Source organism: Nakaseomyces bracarensis (assembly GCF_045282275.1).
Source record: "Nakaseomyces bracarensis strain CBM3 chromosome Unknown Scaff13_0, whole genome shotgun sequence".
Lineage (NCBI taxonomy): Eukaryota > Fungi > Ascomycota > Saccharomycetes > Saccharomycetales > Saccharomycetaceae > Nakaseomyces > Nakaseomyces bracarensis.
The window spans coordinates 199332-218029 of NW_027263959.1; the positions used below are offsets into that span (position 1 = coordinate 199332).

The 18698-nt window shown below is 34.7% G+C and overlaps 5 protein-coding genes across 5 annotated transcripts; all 5 read right to left on the bottom strand.

Moving 5' to 3' along the window:
- Positions 1-244: 244 nt before the first annotated feature.
- Positions 245-3040, bottom strand: ARO80 (Aro80p; the record flags this gene model as incomplete). Its single annotated transcript, XM_071054278.1, has 1 exon — positions 245-3040. One exon carries the CDS (start codon positions 3038-3040, stop codon positions 245-247), a length of 2796 nt encoding a protein of 931 aa, XP_070908971.1.
- Positions 3041-5158: 2118 nt separating this feature from the next.
- HKR1 (Hkr1p) lies at positions 5159-8941 on the bottom strand (the record flags this gene model as incomplete). The annotated part of the gene is made up of 1 exon (XM_071054279.1): positions 5159-8941. One exon carries the CDS (start codon positions 8939-8941, stop codon positions 5159-5161), a length of 3783 nt encoding a protein of 1260 aa, XP_070908972.1.
- A 1732-nt stretch (positions 8942-10673) lies between these two features.
- Positions 10674-12590, bottom strand: RAD30 (DNA-directed DNA polymerase eta; the record flags this gene model as incomplete). The annotated part of the gene is made up of 1 exon (XM_071054280.1): positions 10674-12590. One exon carries the CDS (start codon positions 12588-12590, stop codon positions 10674-10676), a length of 1917 nt encoding a protein of 638 aa, XP_070908973.1.
- A 1497-nt stretch (positions 12591-14087) lies between these two features.
- Positions 14088-14585, bottom strand: RPL12B (60S ribosomal protein uL11; the record flags this gene model as incomplete). The annotated part of the gene is made up of 1 exon (XM_071054281.1): positions 14088-14585. The coding sequence occupies one exon, from the start codon at positions 14583-14585 to the stop codon at positions 14088-14090; it is 498 nt and encodes a 165-aa protein (XP_070908974.1).
- Positions 14586-15568: 983 nt separating this feature from the next.
- Positions 15569-18037, bottom strand: SYF1 (mRNA splicing protein SYF1; the record flags this gene model as incomplete). The annotated part of the gene is made up of 1 exon (XM_071054282.1): positions 15569-18037. One exon carries the CDS (start codon positions 18035-18037, stop codon positions 15569-15571), a length of 2469 nt encoding a protein of 822 aa, XP_070908975.1.
- Between the last annotated feature and the right edge of the window lie 661 nt (positions 18038-18698).

The window sequence follows — 18698 nt, forward strand, 5'->3', positions numbered from 1 at the left end:
GATATATAGGATACATCTAAGGTGAAGTTACAAATAATAGGCATTAATTTAAGTAGCCCGCCAGAAGATGTCTAATGATAAATATATATTATAGAATCACAATAGATCATGCGATTATATTTTAGATCATTATTATGAAAACAAAAACAAAAACTATTAGTTAAGGGAATATTAATATGTGTATATATACTTGGAATATATGTTGTGAAGATGCTAGCGTGTTTCTTCCTAGCGTGTTTCTCTCTTATTTATTGGGTTTAATAGCAAATTCATTAAATAACTCATCAAATTCTAAATTTTGACCATTTTGGATGTATTTTTGTTCTATAAGTTCAGTCCATGGTTCAACAAATCCAAGACCGATGGTGCTACTGCCCGAAAACCAATCAACAACATCTTCGGGAAGGGCATTGTTAAATTGACCAGCTTCATCAATAGGTACTGATAATGAGTTACATTCTTCTTGGTTATTATTAGGACTTATTGTTTGCACCCGAGTAATATCTGTTGCTTCTGCTGTTCTGGCTGTACTGTCTTCTTTACTAGAGGAATTGTGGGAAATGGGAGTAGCTGCCCCCCCGTACTTCGATGTGATGGGTATTTGTGGATCTATATCATTGATGTTTGGCTTAGAACCACCTTTTTCAGTTCTTTCATGTATTTCTTTGCATAAAAACATCAAAATTGTTGAAAACTTTCTTGCTAAATGAAGTTCATCAGGAGTAGCTTCATTAAGAATTACAGCAGCTTGTCTTATCATGTGGACAGCATCATCGACCAAAATTCCACTGAGTTTTAGTATTGATTTTGCCTCAGAATTTGTTGCCATACTGTGGTCTATCAAAGTTATATAGCATTTGACAATGAACGAGGCTGATCTGACAATTCTCATAACCCACCTAACAGGCATATATTTCAGCATTTCAATTTTATGCACCCTAATGGCAGATTTCAAGATTTCTTTAGCAGCCCTATATGCTTGTTCGACAAATCTAGCACTTTTAATCATCTCATTTAAGGATAATTTAGACTCTTTAACCTCAACTTGTAGCGCTAAGGAGAATGTGTAAAGCTGGCAATAATAATAATCACTTATAAAACTTTCACCTCTAATGTCAGCAGTTCTTTTAAATTTACTCAAATCATCCAACGAAATTACTACTGGTTTTTCGTCACTGACGGGCTTCATTAATTTGTAATAATTCAGATACCATGCGTTGATAATTGGCGAGAGAACATCTAAAATCATAAGATTCTTTCTCTGGTCGCTATTGGAAACCCTTTTTTTTATTCTTTCATAATATATTGTTTGATACGTGATGGTAACTATTCTCAATAACTCGAGCTGGGCCTTTTGATATACAGTATATGGTATTGGATTCCTAAAAAATGAATTGTCATGATAAAACAGTGTATATTCATCATTTAAGAATTCTGTCTCTAGGTCAATTAGTAATTCTAAATTTTGTTCCTTTAGTCTATCTGAGTATGCTTTATAAAGCAGCCATCTCTTAGCAGATTCAGGATTTTGCGTTATGATATCAGTGAATATTTTCAAATCTTCATTTTCGATATCATCCTGTGATTTTGGGTTTTCAACTTCAATTTCGTTTGTTTTCTCATCGATCGAAACTAAAGATTCGCCAAGAGTTGGTTTTTGATTCATATTAGAAGCATAGCATATTTCAGCAGAGTTAGCTGCAGTGTAAACCTTAGCATTATTTTCAAGAAAATCCATTTCTTGAGCTAATCTGATGGCCGCACCTGTAAACATCCAGGCCATACGATCACTTCTTTTCACGGTGGCAATACCCCCTAGTCCACTTGAATTTCTAGAAGGTGACTCCCTTTCAGTAACATAATGTGCGGAATCCGATACTTCCCAATGAATAGCTCTTGGATTCCATTCTGTAAATAGTAGAAAGGCTAAGGTCGTTCCAATGGATCTAGTACTTGCTTCAGCCCATATTGTTTGGGATAGTAAGGTTTGACAGTGCGTCCATAATTTATTATGTACAAGAATATTCCTTTTACCATCAATACCATTATCAAAACCTACTTTATCGAGAGGATTGTAACGAGCAGATATTGCTAATATGCAATGTAATAATAGTGGATATTTCAGTAACTCCTCGAAGTTCTGTAAATGTAAAGGTATATAGGGGAAAAAAGGATGCATAAAATTGAAGAATATATTTACCAACATCTTAGCTTCATCCATTGTAACAAGTTTACCATCGCCAAGCAAATCAAAGTTATGGTTTACCGGAGATGGTATTTCAGGTTTAATTTCGTCAATTATAGGATAAGAACTATCCAGAGGTGATTTGTTAGAGGATTCCTGAGTGGTAGTAGAATTATTTGAAGTTGTACTAAGGAGATCATTATTAGGGTCGGTCGCATCAGGAATTTTGATATTAATATCATATTGAGTTTTTCTTATTTGGTCGTTACTAATTTGGTCGTCGCGTAATGTCGTAGCTTTGGCAAGAAATTCCAAAGCACTTTGCATAGATGTTAGTTCTAGCTTCCAAGTGGTGTCAGATTTATTATGTTCTTTGTCAGACATACTGGCACTTGAATGAGGGCGTGGTTCGATAGTCACGCTGAGTAATTCAGGGTTGGTTGGATCAAAAACATTACCGTTTGATCCGTTAACTATTGGTTCCTTAATAGCAAATGGTTGTTGAATATTTGCATTCAGTGTTACGTTACTATTACCAGCTGTTCTATTGATGTGGTTATTATTCGCATTTAAAATCTCGGCTATCTTACCCATTTTGACCTTAGGAGCATTGAAAAAACAGTGTGATCTGCTCCTCCTACAAGCAGCGCAAGGTGGCGCCATCGGCTGATCTGCAGGGCCTAGATCACACTTAATTTTCTTGTATTTGCATCGAAGACATGCACCAAATGTATTTTTGTGTTTTACTGCTGGTTGTGGGGTATTTGAACCGCTTCCAAATCCAGTAGGAGTAGTACTCCTAGACTTCTTCCTCGAAGATGGTTTAGTAACTTTATTTTCCATTTTAATGAACATATAAAAAGAATAACTTTTCCTTTTTTTTTTTCAGTAATTATTTCGATTATTATTTTAGCGTTATAATTAATAACCTCCTTCTGATATGTAGGTTCTGTGAATCACTATCAGAGAATAATGTCTTGTTCCTTGAAGACTCAAAATAAATAAAGAAAAAAACTTGATAGATGTAATTTTGCTGTATGCTTTATATACAGCTTGTACCTGGTTATGGATCTAGTTTAGAATACCTCTATCGATGACCCTTTTATTTCTTTTTTTTATTATTATTATTATTTCTTAATAAGTATTTACTATTATTCTTTCTCCTGTAGTTATTGGTTCCTAATTAAGAGAAGTCTTTTTTTTTTTGACACAATTTTTTAAACTTAAGAAATAAGAACAAACTATGTCGGAAGAACAAACCACAGAACGAAGTCTCAGAAGGTAATGTAGTTACTCACAGAAAAAAAGGTGTTATAATAGGAGTACTGGAGATGGGATCTTTTGCTGTATTCTTTGCGTTTTTATTCTTCTAGGTTCTCTTTTGTTTTTTTTTTGTTTTTTTTGGGTTAGTATTTAATCACTTCTACTACAAAATAGTAGGAGTGTTCTTCTATTTGCGTTTATGTTTTATCTCTCTTAGTGAAAGGTCCTTATAATACAAAGAGCTCATCGCATCGCTTATTAGGAATTTTTTCCTCTCTGACTTCGTTCCAAGCCTGCCCCCATTGAAGGGAGAAAAAATTCGAAGAAGAATTACACACCGTCCTGTGTTACATAAGAGAGATTAACCCACTAACCTTTTAAGAAGTCCTGATTCCTAAGCGCATATTCCACTATTTAGTCTTCATTTACAATACAATTATGTAAATTTTTAAACTAATATGGTATTGCTATCTTTCCTTGGTTTTGATCTTTTACATACCACTACGTTATTTTCATTGTCTTTTTTGACACATTTTTTTAATTTCTTTTCTTTCTTTTTTTCTCTCCTCCCTCTTAATCTCCATAACAACAGCCGCACGGGATTAAAAAAGAAAAGCTGTTATCGGATGTGCCTTTTCTTTTTCTATACCGTTTGAAGCGCTCTTACTGCGTACCTTTCTCTCCGATTCTTAATATCTAGAAACAAATCTTCTCCGCAGTTACTATGGCGCTCTAAAAATATTTTTAAGATGGTGGCGTGGGGCTGGAGGTGGGGCAAAAAAAAAAAGACTAAAGTAGAGTGGCGTACAAAAGAAGAGTGATCGGCGAGGAATCGGGGAAGTGGGATGACGGAGAGGGGGGTTTAACTTTTCTTTTTGGTATGAGAAGAGATTTTCGGTTTTTCCAATTTTTTTAGTTTTTTTTTGGATTTGACACTTAATACCTAAGAAACGTAATAGACAGTAAAAAAGAAACATGTTGAAAAATGGGTTAAAGTCCACATTGGTAATTCTAAGCAAATAACAGGTGCTTGTAGGAGTAATGTACTAAGGAGTTGAAATGATCCTGAACATGTGGGTTGTTTAATTTAATAATAACACACGTCAACAATAAGTCAAAGAAGGATTTTTTTTTTAAACAATTATTTGTGTGTGGGGAGGATGTATTTACCATTTTTTGTTAAAATTAGAATTAGATGGTGGAGATTGATTTCCACACTGATAATGAGTACAAAAAAAAGAATAATTACATAACAATACAAAACTAAAAAAATAAAATAAAATAAAATAAAATTGCCGTTCTTCTCTAACGGCAAATTGCCAATAAGATAGAACCATTAACAGACAAAACAATGAAATAAAAAAGATTAAAATAATATAGTATTAAGGATATAGAAATGAATTTTTAATTAATAGTAATTCTAATTAATGTAAAATAATAACAAATGGAATGAAAAAATAAAAAATAAAAATAAAATGGGTATTCTTTATTGTTGAGAACCAGCTCAACTGTAGATTAATTAAGTTGTAATTTTTTTCTTTTGTTTGTTTCATTAACTTGTAACATTATAATAATCATGAACTGAGTATTAACAATCGCGCACAAAAAGAAAATAAATAAACGAAGAAGTAAAAGTAATAACAGTGCAAAAAGTTGAATGTTTCATGGGTAGCAAAATTATTTTGAATATTAAAGTGAGAAGAATTCCGTTCAAGCAAGAGAGAATCTATTCATCTCATTATAGCGTGATATTCTCTTGTATAACTCCTCGTCAAATTCATCCACATCATCTATGTGCAAGTCCTTGACATTATCGTCCTCATCATCTATTATTACATCACTGCCAGTAAAAAGACTAGTAGGACTATCATCAAGCTGAGTAGAAGTTGATTTTTCTGTATCTCTTGAAGAACTACTAGTATCTGAATCAATACGTGGAACTAGAGTTATTGGTGAGGCATTACCAGTAGAGGTGTTAGAACTTTTAATACTTGTCAAAGATCCTTCTGAGTAAATATTGCTATTGTCAACCTCTGGTAGTTGAGAACTATCCCTATTATGAATAGTACTTTCAGCAAGAGTTGATCCCCCGTACAGAACGCTGTTTTTTGGTTGTGCAAAAAATTGGTTGTATGATAGGATTGATCCTGAATTACTACTGACATGTTTTTCTGAGCTCGAAGAAGGAACTAAGAAGGCAACATGATTCCTTGATGATTTTTCGTTATTAGAATAATTGGAATAGTAAGGGTATTCGTTGTAGGAATTGCTGGGATCAATATCATGGAAAGCCTTTTCTAACAATTGTTTGTTTTTCAATCTCCTCTGGTTTCTGGACATTATTGCGAAGATTATACACCAACAGATGAAAATGCCAATAGGGAATAGTATCGGAAACAGTACAGATAGTTTACGCCTCTTTTCCACATCATCCCTACTATAGGCATCAATGTTACCTAGATCGAAACCGCTTGTCAAGTTACCCTTGACATTATGTTTATCACCTGTAATTTGATAGCTGCTGCCAGATGGCAAAGCAGTTGACGTTGAGGTATTCGTAACTTGAGTAACTAACCCGGTTAAAGGTATGGAAGTATCGATTAACCTTGCTAAGGCACTTAAAGAATCATTTGGGATGGCATATAACGAGGAATTTCTGTCTGACATAAGTGCCTCTAAATAATACAATAGTTCTTTGGGGAAATATACTTCAACTACAGAGATAAAATAGTCTCTATTCGGAACAACTAGTGGTACAATCTCTAGTATATCAGTATTGGACTCGTTGAAATTATGACCACCTAGAATACTTCCCAGTTCACTGGTAAGATTGCCATTAGATGGTACATCGAAATTATTTGGGAAATTCATAAAAGGGTAACTCAATACTTCAGGCAAGAAATTAAAAATTTGAGCTGAAGAAAGTGGGTTAGAGACCAGGAATTCGTAATTTAAACCACGCTTTAATCCAATTGTTATCAATGTGCTATTTTCACTGATAGTTGGATTGGTAGGGGGAGCAATAACTTGTGGTAAAGATTTTGTTGCACTCGGATTAAAAGAGGTCGATACAGTTGTACCGAACTCACTCTCGTAAATAATACTTTTTGGTAACCAATCAGAATTATCATCTGATAGAGATGTTACGCTAGTAGGAACGACAACGGCTGTAGGAGTTTGCGTTACCTGATCGATAGTTGGTGTTGCTGAAGTTGCTGTTGCCGATTCTGTGGGCAATCTCTGAATTGTATAATTCTCTGAGTCAGAATTTTCTACTGCAGTGGGAGTATACACTTTGGAAGGATTTAATAAATTCGTATTTTCATCTTCTCCTGTAAGGTCTGAATTAGTGAAGCTACTTTGCACGGAAAAGGAATTATCAGCAGCAACTGAAGTATATTCATCTGATATTAGAGTCGTGGAGATAGATAATTGTTCGTCACTTATAACTTCACCATTGGTTCTAGTAGAAACATCTGAAGAGGTACTTATTATAAACGAGTCTGTTGTGACTTTTATTGCGCTATAGGTTTCCGCATTAACCTGACTAGTTAGCACATCAGTTGAGCCTCCTGTAGTTATTGTCGGTTGTTGATTCGAAGAGATAACATGTTCATTTGATTGTATTTCATCAGGTTCTCTTGACGAGGTAGTTTTTTGTTGTTGAGAGAGACTTGAAATATATTCATTATTTGTAATAGATCCAGTATCTGTTACCTTAGTATCAGAGGAAATTGGACTTTGGGTAGGCGTATAGTTAGTTTCTGTTATATTAACACTTGTAGGTGCGTTCATGTTGGATTCAATAGTTGATACAGACGTATCCTCTGATTCTGTTTTAGTTGGAGAGACACCTGCTAGTGACACAGTCCAGGTGGGTGTAGACTCGCTTGGTGTTTCAGAAGACGAAAGTGAGCTAGATGATGTAGGGACTGCTGTGGTAGGGGTATATGTGTGTAAATCAGTAGTGGTGTTGTTACCATTGGAAGAAGACGAAATGGTTGATAAGCTAGATGGGGATAATGTTTGCGAGTTCAATGTTTCATGACTGCTCGATAGGGCTGGAGATGCAACTCCATGTTGGGTCTCTTGTTGACTGGAAGAGGATTCAAATGAAGAGGTAAAAGTATCAGTGTTTGTAATGTTATCTTGAGTATTGGTGCTATGGCTAGGTATAAACTCCTGTGTAGCAGACTCACTATAATATGCAGATTGTGTACTTTCCACAAAAGAGTTGGGATTATCAGTAGCGACTGGGATTGTATAAGTCATACTATTAGTTTTTGCATTACTACTAGAGTTAGAGGATGAAGAAGCAATAGGAATATTAGTTACAATGCTGATAGCTGAATTGCTTGAAGTAGCACTTATAGCACTTCCAATAGTAGTGCCTGTGAAAGTCGTGGAGTTATTGCCTTCCGGTTCCTCAATCAACTCTAAGTCTCCAAAATATTGGTTGTCATCATCTGAAACTGTGGTTATTTTACTTGCGCTCGAAACCGGCGCACCTAAACTTAATGACGATGTTGCAGGTGCAGGTGCACTTACTGGCACAGAGTTCGCAGAACTTATACTTATTTCGGGGGTTATAACTGGATTGGTCACATCATCTGCAGTAGTAGTTGTTCCTGGAAATATAGCAACCCCTGGTTGGGGAATTGCCTCTGTATATGTGGGGGTGTTGGTGTCATTTTTTGATTCTAAACTTATCATTCCCGCAGAAGTTGCAATAGTTGCAGTGTTTGGAGTTGACTCGATATTTACCGTGTTGGTTATTACTTCTGTGTTTGCTTCTGTATAATGTGTTGAAATTGAATTTATTATACTTTCCAAATTTGGAGTAGTATTAGAGATTGGAGCTACTTCCGTATATGTAGCTGCGTCTATATTTGAAGATGGTTTTGAAGATGTCGTACCTTCCGTTTGGATCGTTGGATTTGTTTTATACGTTGATTCTGTATTTGTATTCAAATTTATGCTAGTAGTTGGTGTTGTATTTTGCTCTGTATTAATATTAGAATTAGTTTGTTCACTGTTGGTTGTTGGATTATTACTAGCATTTTCCTCTATATCTGTATTGGTAGTCGAGCTAATGATTGGCTCAATGTTAGTTGTTGGTATACTGCTAGTAGTTATTTGTGTATCTGTATTAGAATTTATTGGCTCTATATTTGATGTTAGAGCACCGCTAGCTGTGAATTCTATATTTGTAGTTGAAATACTGCTGATCGGATTTACACTGTACGTATCAGTCGATTCCCCATTTGCGTTTGTATTTGTATTTGTGTTTGTGTTTATACTAATTGCACTTGTTGTAGGCTCTAAGGCAGATTCTGTACTCTGAGATACAACTGAGCTTAATACCAGATCTGTGCTAGTCGTAGGGATAAGACTTGAAGTACCAAGTATGGGACTATTCGATAAACCACTCGGCAGCTCTAGCGAATATGCATAGGCTGACGATATTAGTAATAAAAGTTTAAGTCGTTTCATTTTATTTTGCTTTTCTAGCTTTTATTTCTTATAGTGTTTTTTTTTTTTAATTTTCCTCTTTCCTTCTCGTAAGTTGTTTCTAATTCTATATTTTTTCAAAGGGGGAAATGGTTATATTTGTTGTTTATTCTTGCATGTATATGCTTTTTATTTTTATCGTATCTGAAGTGTTCTAACTACCTTAACTTCTTTTTTGTTCAGTTATAAGTTAAATAATACAAAAAAAATTTTTTTTTATAAATAATGCTATAAGGTTTATAAAAAAAAAGGATATTTTAGTTTAGTTTAGTTTTTTTCTTTGATTTTTTTTTTTTTGTTGTTTGATTTTATTTGTCCTAGTTGAATGTTTGTCATAAAATTAAAATACTTTTATTAGCATTACTTTTCTTTCCTACAATGAAATCTATCTAGGAATGCCAGTAGGTTGACATCTCTTTATGGTTCCAAGTGTTTACAGTATAAATAAACAAATAAACAAATGAAAAAGTTTAAAAGAAAGGAAAGCACTCAGAGCTATTCTCTCTTTGTAATTGGAATTTTGCTGTTTTTCTTTCATATTATCTCAGATATTGCCCACTTTCATTACTTCCACTCCTCTTTCTTCGTCTCTTTCTTCGTCTTTTTCTTCGTCTCTTTCTTGTTCCCTCTATTTACTCAGAATCTAGCGTACAAAAAGTGCCGTAACATGTTTTTCCGCACGCCGCTAAAAAACTTTTCCATGAGATATAACTTACGTTTTTATGTGTTTGTACGCTGTTCTCTAACTGAGAGTGTTCTTTCTTCCCACCCCCACCGGAGGATTAGAAAGAAAATTATTATTTACGGAAAAATCAAATTTTAAGTTTTTCCGTCTCTCACCCTCCTTCTGTAATTCTCTTCCCGCAACACTCCAATAGCTCAGAACATTCCGTGGATGGGGGGTGAACAAAAAGTGGGTCAAAAAATACTACAAAACTACAATTGAGATCCAAGAGGCAGACAATGGGTCGTAGTATGGGCGGATGAGAGGGTTGGATGAAAAGGAACGTGTATAGTCAACGTAACCCTAAGAAAACCAAAAAAAAAAAAAAAGAAGAATTGAAGAGAGAGAAGTGCCGTTAATGTATTTCCGCTCTTTGTAATCCTATTACGTACAGGTTTAATGCAGGATTTTCTTTCTCATTGAAGTAAATTACTATCACTTGATCCTCTCTTTTTTACCCAATTAGGGTACATCATGAGACTTAAGAGAGAAAGGTGTGAGGCTACAGTTTAAAAAAGTACATTCTTTGTCCAGGTTACCCTGTTCGCTATTAAATGGGCATGGACATATTTTGGGAAGGTTAGTCGATAACCTAAATGTAGTGACGACTGACTACATCATTATTCCGACAGAAACGATAGTAAAGAAAGAAAAACAAGAAAAGAAAAAAAAACACCATAGAAGTGGTATGACGGGGTTCTATAATTGAGGGAAAAAAGAAACGACAACTGCAGGATTCGAACCTGCGCGGGCAGAGCCCAAAAGATTTCTAATCTTTCGCCTTAACCACTCGGCCAAGTTGCCATTGTAATTGGTTGGAACCTTTGCATCCTATTAGCATCCATATAATACTCAGATGAAATTGACTAGTAAGAATATATCTGGAACATAGCCTTGCAATGCTATATACAAAAGAAGTAAAAAAGACTGATAAGAAAAGAAAAGTAAATGCAAAAAATAAATTAAATGCAAAAGTTTTATATTGAAGTTTTATTTCTTCTTGTTGAAAAATGATAGAATGTTACTATTGCCCTTTGGAGTGGTATTGCTCCTTGACATAGGTTTTTTTTTAAGAACCTTCTTCTTTGATGGAGTTGAAAATAGTAATCTCTTTTCTCCAACTGACAGGTTCTGTGATGATACGTCACTGCCATTTAGGCTTTCAGATAGTTTTAAGGCAGCGTGGTAATCTTTATGTTCATCAAACTCTTTTAATGTAGTAAATTGTAATTTGCAGTCTTCACAGTGGAATTGGGCCTGTGATTCTTCTACACTTTCTCCTTCTATCTGGACTTCTTTTTTAGGTGGTATTGCTTTTGTGTTGGAGAATACCTGTTTTTGCTTACCAAAAAGATCTATGACTGTCTTCTGGTGGTCTATAATGTCAAAATTGGATATTATTACATTCATATTTATGAGTGGATAGAAATTAGCATCATTGAATTTATCATTTATTTCTTGGATTAATTTCATCATCGTCTTGAGCATATCACGACTCAGGGATTTAACGCCATTCAGTAACAAAGGTCCCGATTTTCGTCGTACTTCTCCAGATTTCACCCTAATATTAATTGCTACGGTTTTCGGTATAACTATTTTGTTATAATCTTGTTCCAAATCTTGTATACGGGCAGTTAGTTCACCATTAAATACCTCTAACCAACTGAAACAATCTACTAAACTGTTACAAGACTTGCCCCTCATATTCTTATTAGCCATCATACTTTGTACTAACGGTTTTGGGGTAATGGGTGTCGAATAGTAACCTCTTACTATTTGAAATAGTTTTCTGGCTAAAACGTCAACTTTTCCTGAAAGCACTGTCGAATATTTGCTCTCTTTTTGAGGATCTAACAGTTGATCTTCAATATACTCTCTAAGTTGCTTATCGTTATTGGGCCATTTATCCCTTATATATTTTATTGTTCCTTTTTCCGGTAAATTAAGTAACTCATTTAATTCTTTTCCTAAAGAACCGCCCAAGGTCCAAAAAGAAGTGATCTCAAAAGCTCCTTGGTCAAGAAACTCTATAATGCAGTTATTTTTAATAACAGTTTGAGCATCAGGCTTTTTATAGTTGGAACCCAACTTGCACAACATTTTGTTCCTTGCTATACCACAGGAAGTGGTGTAACCCAAGTTCTTCTGAATGGATTGTCGAATTTCATGTGTAATCCTAGAACCAATGGCAAATATTACATCATCCCAATCCTCTATGATCGGTTTATTTTCGGGGTTGAATAGTGTACCTATAATTTCCATATTTCGCATTTCAGCTGGAACATTGGGAAGCCTAGTATCGAGATCATAATTGCCATTGATGAACATGTCTATTAGAGGGTTGTTCTTTAAAATATTTGATAGTTCTGATTCATCCTCCTGATTGGGAAACATCAGATTTTGAAAACATAGACGACCTAGATCAAGAAAGACTTCATCGACACTAGCCTTCTCTACATTATCACAATATTCTCTAAATATCTTTAGAATTTTACGGCTCTCCCTTCTATAGGGTTCAAGAGAAACTTTATACTCTTCAGGCGATAACTGTTTTGAGGGATCACTATTCCAAGATCCGCAACCATCATGATATTGCCAGAAGTTTTCACCTTTTTTGAACACAGCTGTATGTATTGGGATAATATCTTTACATTTTTTTAGAGCGTCTTGGATTGTATGCATCCTTGATATATTATATTTTCTAGCAGCATATGAAATTGCAATAAGTGATTTCCACTGAACACAAACCACTGGATCATCTTTGCTATATCCACATCTTATTTGTTCAGCCTGAGCAAAAAATGCATTCACATCAATATGGGATAGACAAGCCAAGTTGGAAGAATATGCTTTCTCCTTGCTATTTAAGTCAATCAAATCTCTCCATGTATATTTAGAAGAAGCCATATACGTCTATTCAATTATTGGTCTATCAGTATTTACCTACCTATAATTGCTTTTTCTTAAATAAATTCAGAACATAAACGGTGTCTGGTTGAAGTGTATGACAACAACTTATAGCTTAGTAGATATCTTTTCTGTGTATGTGTATGACCTGGATTTATAACTACCCATAACTTTTGATAATATAATGATTATCTGTAACAAAGCCAATACGATACTTAGCAAGATATATTTTATGTTTTGGTCCTAACAGGTAAGCAGATATGAAATTGAAATTTATGTTACGTCATTAATGACTCTATGTCAGATATTACCTGAAGTGGCTATGGTGCTTCTTCTATATATATCGGTTACTAAAGTTTATATTGACTAGAAAGATTAGTGGTCCAACGATAAAGGAGCCATAATTCTCGGAAAATGCCAGTGATACTGTTAACACACCCAACTAGGACATATGCAATATGGCATATCTTAATCTTGAGCGACTAAGGTAAACTACAACTGTGGTAGAGAGTGTAAGAGTTCTACAATGTAAAGTTGCCATCATTATAGAGGTAACTAATAAATAATTTAGCAAGAATCAAGAATAAGATTTTAAAGAATATGAAGCTACGATTGTTATACAAATTTGTATGACGTTGAAAATGGACCAGTATAGACATGGAGGAAAAGTCTATCCCGGTGAGTAAATCATCAATAAGTACATTTGTCTAGTTTGGTCTTAAATTGGAGCAAAGCACGGAAGAATATGCAATCCTAATTTCAGATAGCCCCCCCAAGAATCTAGTTACCAAATTAAAAAGAAACTTATCTAATCAGGAAAACCCAATTAACTAAGTCAAATAATAATAGGTAGAAAGACACCTTGAGTTTGGAATAGGACTAACTTCAATTAGAATCCTCTGCCCCAGAGTGTTTCAAACATTTTTTAGAAATAGCAAGTTAGTTCCCATTAAGATAGGATATAATTTCAATTATTGTTCCAATAATACATTTCCTTATTAGAAAGGTTTTACCAAAGAATTCCACAGTATTAATTTTACCACTAAATAATATGATAGAAAAAAAAAAAGCAAAAATTTTGAAAACGTTAATATGATTTTAAAATCTCTTTATACTTAATATTAAAATTAAGATGACAAAGAAACGATAATACGGTACAGAAAATATATTCTTTGTGCAGAATTAAAAAAACCCTTGGGATATGACAACAAAAAAATATATTGAAAGAAATCCAAAAATTTTCTCTAATCAAGGATTAAACAAGATTTTTGAACCCCAATATGTCCTTTGTAGTTTGTTTTGTTTTTGGTAAAGAAAAAAACAAGGAAAAAGATAGAATATTGTAATTAAATAATAACAATCTTTTTCTTGTCCTCTCTTTGGTTAGGTGAACTTCGGATGAATCTTGGTTTGCTTAGTGAATTTATAATTATTTATTAAAAAAAAAATCTCATATGCTTAGTTTGTTTCTCATTTTTTAAATATTTGGTTAACAAATTAGTTTTCTGGGATTTCAATTTCACCAGCGTTGATGGCTTCAATGATGTCATGAGGGTTCTTGAAGTCAACACGACAACCGACGGATTGGGCAGTACCCAAGATTTCCTTGGTGACGGAGGCCAAGTTCTTACCGAAAGACTTCTCTCTCATTTGTCTAGCGATTTCAATGATTTCATCCAAAGCGATGTTACCACTGTGCTTGACGTTCTTGTCCTTCTTTCTGTCTCTTGGTGGTTCCTTTAGAGCAGTGATGACCAAAGAGGAAGCAGATGGGACAACAGAAGCAGTAGCTTGTCTGTTTTGGATCTTCAATTGAACGGTAACCTTGATACCCTTGAAGTCCTTGGTGGCCTTGGCGATATCTTCACCGACCTTCTTTGGAGACAAACCCAATGGACCAATCTTTGGAGCCAAAGCGGCGGAAGCACCGACTTCACCACCGACAGCTCTCAAGTATAGGAACTTGACTTCAGTTGGATCGAACTTTGGAGGCATTTCTTTATTATTATTATTTGGTCTATCCTTTTCGGCACCTTTCTATCCCTATGAATTAAAGAGAAAAGTATATAACACTATTTAATAAAGAAATTTTAAATATATCTTTCAAAATCAACAAAATTGAATGAACTTTTCCAATAGTAACAATCAAGCACTTTGGGAAAAAAAAAAAATTTCACAGCGAAGAGAAGCTCACCCAAAAAAAAAAGAGAGAAAGACAGATTAGAGAAGGAGATCCAGCTACGTCTAATTCTAAGCTTCAACGTAGAAAGGATAGCACCGGTTCAAACTCTCAACCGCACACACGGACTAGCACAATACTTGCAGCACACAATACACTCACACCTCTACCACTCAGTCGCTTGGCCGCTGTCCCAATCTTACCTAGACAGTTGTGCCGGTGGGTATACATCATTCCGTTTTCCCACTAGCACCATCCCTTCCAAAGGGAACCATGGCTCATCTCCTGCCTAGCACCCCTTGCGTAATGGGAAGACAGTTGCGGGATCATAGCAGGCATAGGAACTCTAGACAGAGACTTCCCACGACAAAGGTATTGAAGCTCCCAGAATGATTTAGATACTGTATAGGAAAAGTCGCAGTCCCACAGCTATTTCCAAAGCTCTGTAGGATCGATCATGAACTGTTCCACTAAGTTTTTCTCGGGGGAGCAGAAGGTAAACACCAAAGCTTACCCAGCGCTTTTTTTCTTTCTCTCGCTTTGTTCATTTTCCATATTTACGCTTTGTGTAATTAAAACAAAATCGTTTTAATAAGATGTACGGGTGTACATACAGTCACAAAACACAAGCACATATTAAATCATTATTTACGTAACACACCACATGATAGTTACGGTTGAGTTATATTCCGGGTAACAAATACTTTGGTCTTTCGGAGTTTTTCGACTGGCTGGAGCAAGCAGTATTTTTGTTATATATATAGTAGTAAAAATTCTATACTTTTTGAAATGCTAATCATTATATGTCTATATCAATTTCATCGGGATTAGTAGTCTTTTTTGAGGACGATGCAACAAATTGAACATTACCTTGTTGTTTACTGACTTCTTCAGTGTCCACTTTCATTTCTACTTCAAGTTTCTGTTTTAAGAGCAGCATTTCTTTGTAATTTTCTTTATCTCCGTATCGGATTTCAAAATCTTCCCAAAGTTTCCATAGTGACTCATTCTTAACTGGCGGAATCAGTTGTGCTCCGTACTTTAGTAATTCTCTGGTCCGTATATAGTCATTAAGAGATATTTCTAAGTTGGCAAATCTGATGACATAATTTATGGCAGCAGAGTTTGGCAAAAAGGCAATGCACTCCGTGTAAATATCTCTCAAAAAGTCATTCCCTAAATACTTCTGGCATTTTTCTATAGCCAAATCCCACAATTTGGTATTCATCTTAGACTTATCGTTATTGGTTCTTAACCTTGCACCTTTCAACAAAATCTGGATGGAACGTTCATATTGATGGTTGGATTCCTCTTCAAACTTACTATATTTCGTAAAGATGTTGCTACAATTTACTCCTGTATTTTCTAGATCATCTAAACACTGGTCAAATGTGTGGCGTATATATTCAACAGTGAGATTGTACTTAGGGTCCAGGACTTCTTCAATCAATAGTGACCAAATTTCAAATGTAACCTCTGGTGGAAACAAAGCAAGACCCTTTTCATATACTTGGAGGCTTTCAGTTAACTTATTACAACTCTTAAAGAAGTTTGCATAATTGATAATTCCCACAGGTGTTATCAACTTAAGTTTTAAGATGTTTTCATACGCCTGTATAATTGATTCATTCATATTTGGAGACTCACTACTTTCCAAAATATCAATATAGAACTCCCATAACTTTTTTGAAGTAAAGAGAATTGTTTGAGCTGGAGGTTTCCTTGCACTAGTTTTATATTTTTCGATGACCTTTTCATAGTCAAGTGGAATTTGCAGAGCCTTCGTTAACATGTCTACTGCCATGTGAAAGCCGGATATTTCAAGTTCTTTGCCCACCCAATCCTTCCAAACTTCTTCAAGGTCATTTAGATATGGGTAAGGTACTTTTATGGCGCTTTGGAAGATCGTTCTAGCTTCATCGTACTTTTTCCTATTCCAATACATTGACGCATAAAGGATCCACAATTTTGCGAATGAACCTGGTACTCTAACCTTAAAAGGGTCAATAACTTCTATTGCTTTAACAAAAACGCTGCATTTATCTTCTACCGATTCAAATATATCAACTCTATCAATCCACGTCTTTATTATATTCGGATTTTGTCTAATTCGCAAGTCATTAACTTTAAGATGGTAATTGCTGCTCAAAGAGTCCAAAGTTTCTAGATGGTTTTCTATTTCTTTACCCCATCGTTCATCATCTCTAAGTTCCTCGTCGTCTCGGAGTTCGTCCAATATTGTTTCTACATAGGCCTGTTCGAAGTTCACATGATGATTATATATTGATATTAAATCCTTCATGTGTGTAGTTTTCTCAACATTTTCCATTAGGACTTTTTCCATCATATCAAACTTCGACCTTTTCATAAAAAAATCTGCTAGTTTGATAACGAGCAATGTCCAATGAGGCGGGAATTGTTCAATCAGGTTATTCCAATATTTCACATACTCATCATAAAGTTTCAATTTTTCTAGGGTATCCAAGTACTGGAGGTAGAGATCGAAATCGAAACCTGAATTCTCGTTAAATAACTTTTGGGGGTTATTGCTTTTATGAAATAAATATTCATCTAAGCACTTCTTAATTAATTTGTGATCATTTGTTTTCACAACCAATCGAAGTATATCTTTTACCATATCTTTCGAACAAATCATAAGAAATTTCTGTAGCAGCACTGCTGACCATTTATCATTATCATCATCATCATCATCATCATCAAGGTTTTCTGTAAACAATATTTTGTAAATATCCATTCTCAGATCGTCATAGTCTTGCTCCTCAAATTTATTCTCAAGACTAGTATCATCAATAGGTATCAAGGACTCATTTATAAAATTCAAAACCATGGTCCACACGGCTTCTTGCTCATTCTTCTTACCCTTTAGTTTCCCAAGAAGAATGCTCATACATTGCTTGATACATTTCAGATCGAAAGTCTTGATTGAAAACTGCATAAACTCACGTACAAAATCCAAATTAATCTGACTACTCTCTGCACAACGTCCATAAAGATCAAAAACATCCCAATAGCCAACTATATCAGACTCGTTCAATAGCTGTATATACCTGCGCCATACACTTAGGTCCGGTGTCACAAGCTTTAGCATCCGCTCATACAGCCATACAATTTGTACCAAACTCCTTTTCCCACTCCCTAATTGCTCTTCCCACGACCCTATATACCTTTTCCACACGTTAATATCCTCGGGACTCTTCTGCAATTCATACTCATATGCAATATCATCATCTTCCAATATGTCAAACATATATATAAATAATTTAATTTCTTTCCGGAATTTTTTTTTTTGGTTCTATATATAAATTAGTTATCAAATTTGTTTCTTATTCTTAACTCGACTGCCAATGATCATCTAAGATGCATAAATGTCATTATATCAAATACTATTGTTAAACCCTTTATAATCCAAATTATATATATATTTTTCGCTCCCCGCACGGTATTCCCGTACCCCACCAACGACAATAAAAAAATTCTTCGCTCCAAGTGTAAAAGCTAAGCTTATTTCATATTCTGTTACCCGGCCTTCACTTTTGTATTGGAATATCAGGGTTTGGGTTTCTAACCCTAATGTTTTAGGGCTTAGGGGAATTTTGAAAAAAGAGATTGCCTTCTCTTCATTTTATTTTTTTTTCAGTGAATTATGAATATCCGGGATTTGCTTCTATACTTGTTGTTATCTCTGCATGCTATTCTAAGTGTGATTGGCTTCTATGCTTTTAACTTCAATAAGGGTCGTTCCTATTCCCCACCAAGCTTACTAGTATTAATTATATTTTCATATACTAATGTCTGAGAAGCTGAACTTAGGATAGGTTGAAAGCCTTTCTGGACATAATATACATTTATAATAACAAAGTATAAGAAAGGATAAAAATTATAAATAAATAAAAGGAACAACCAAAGAA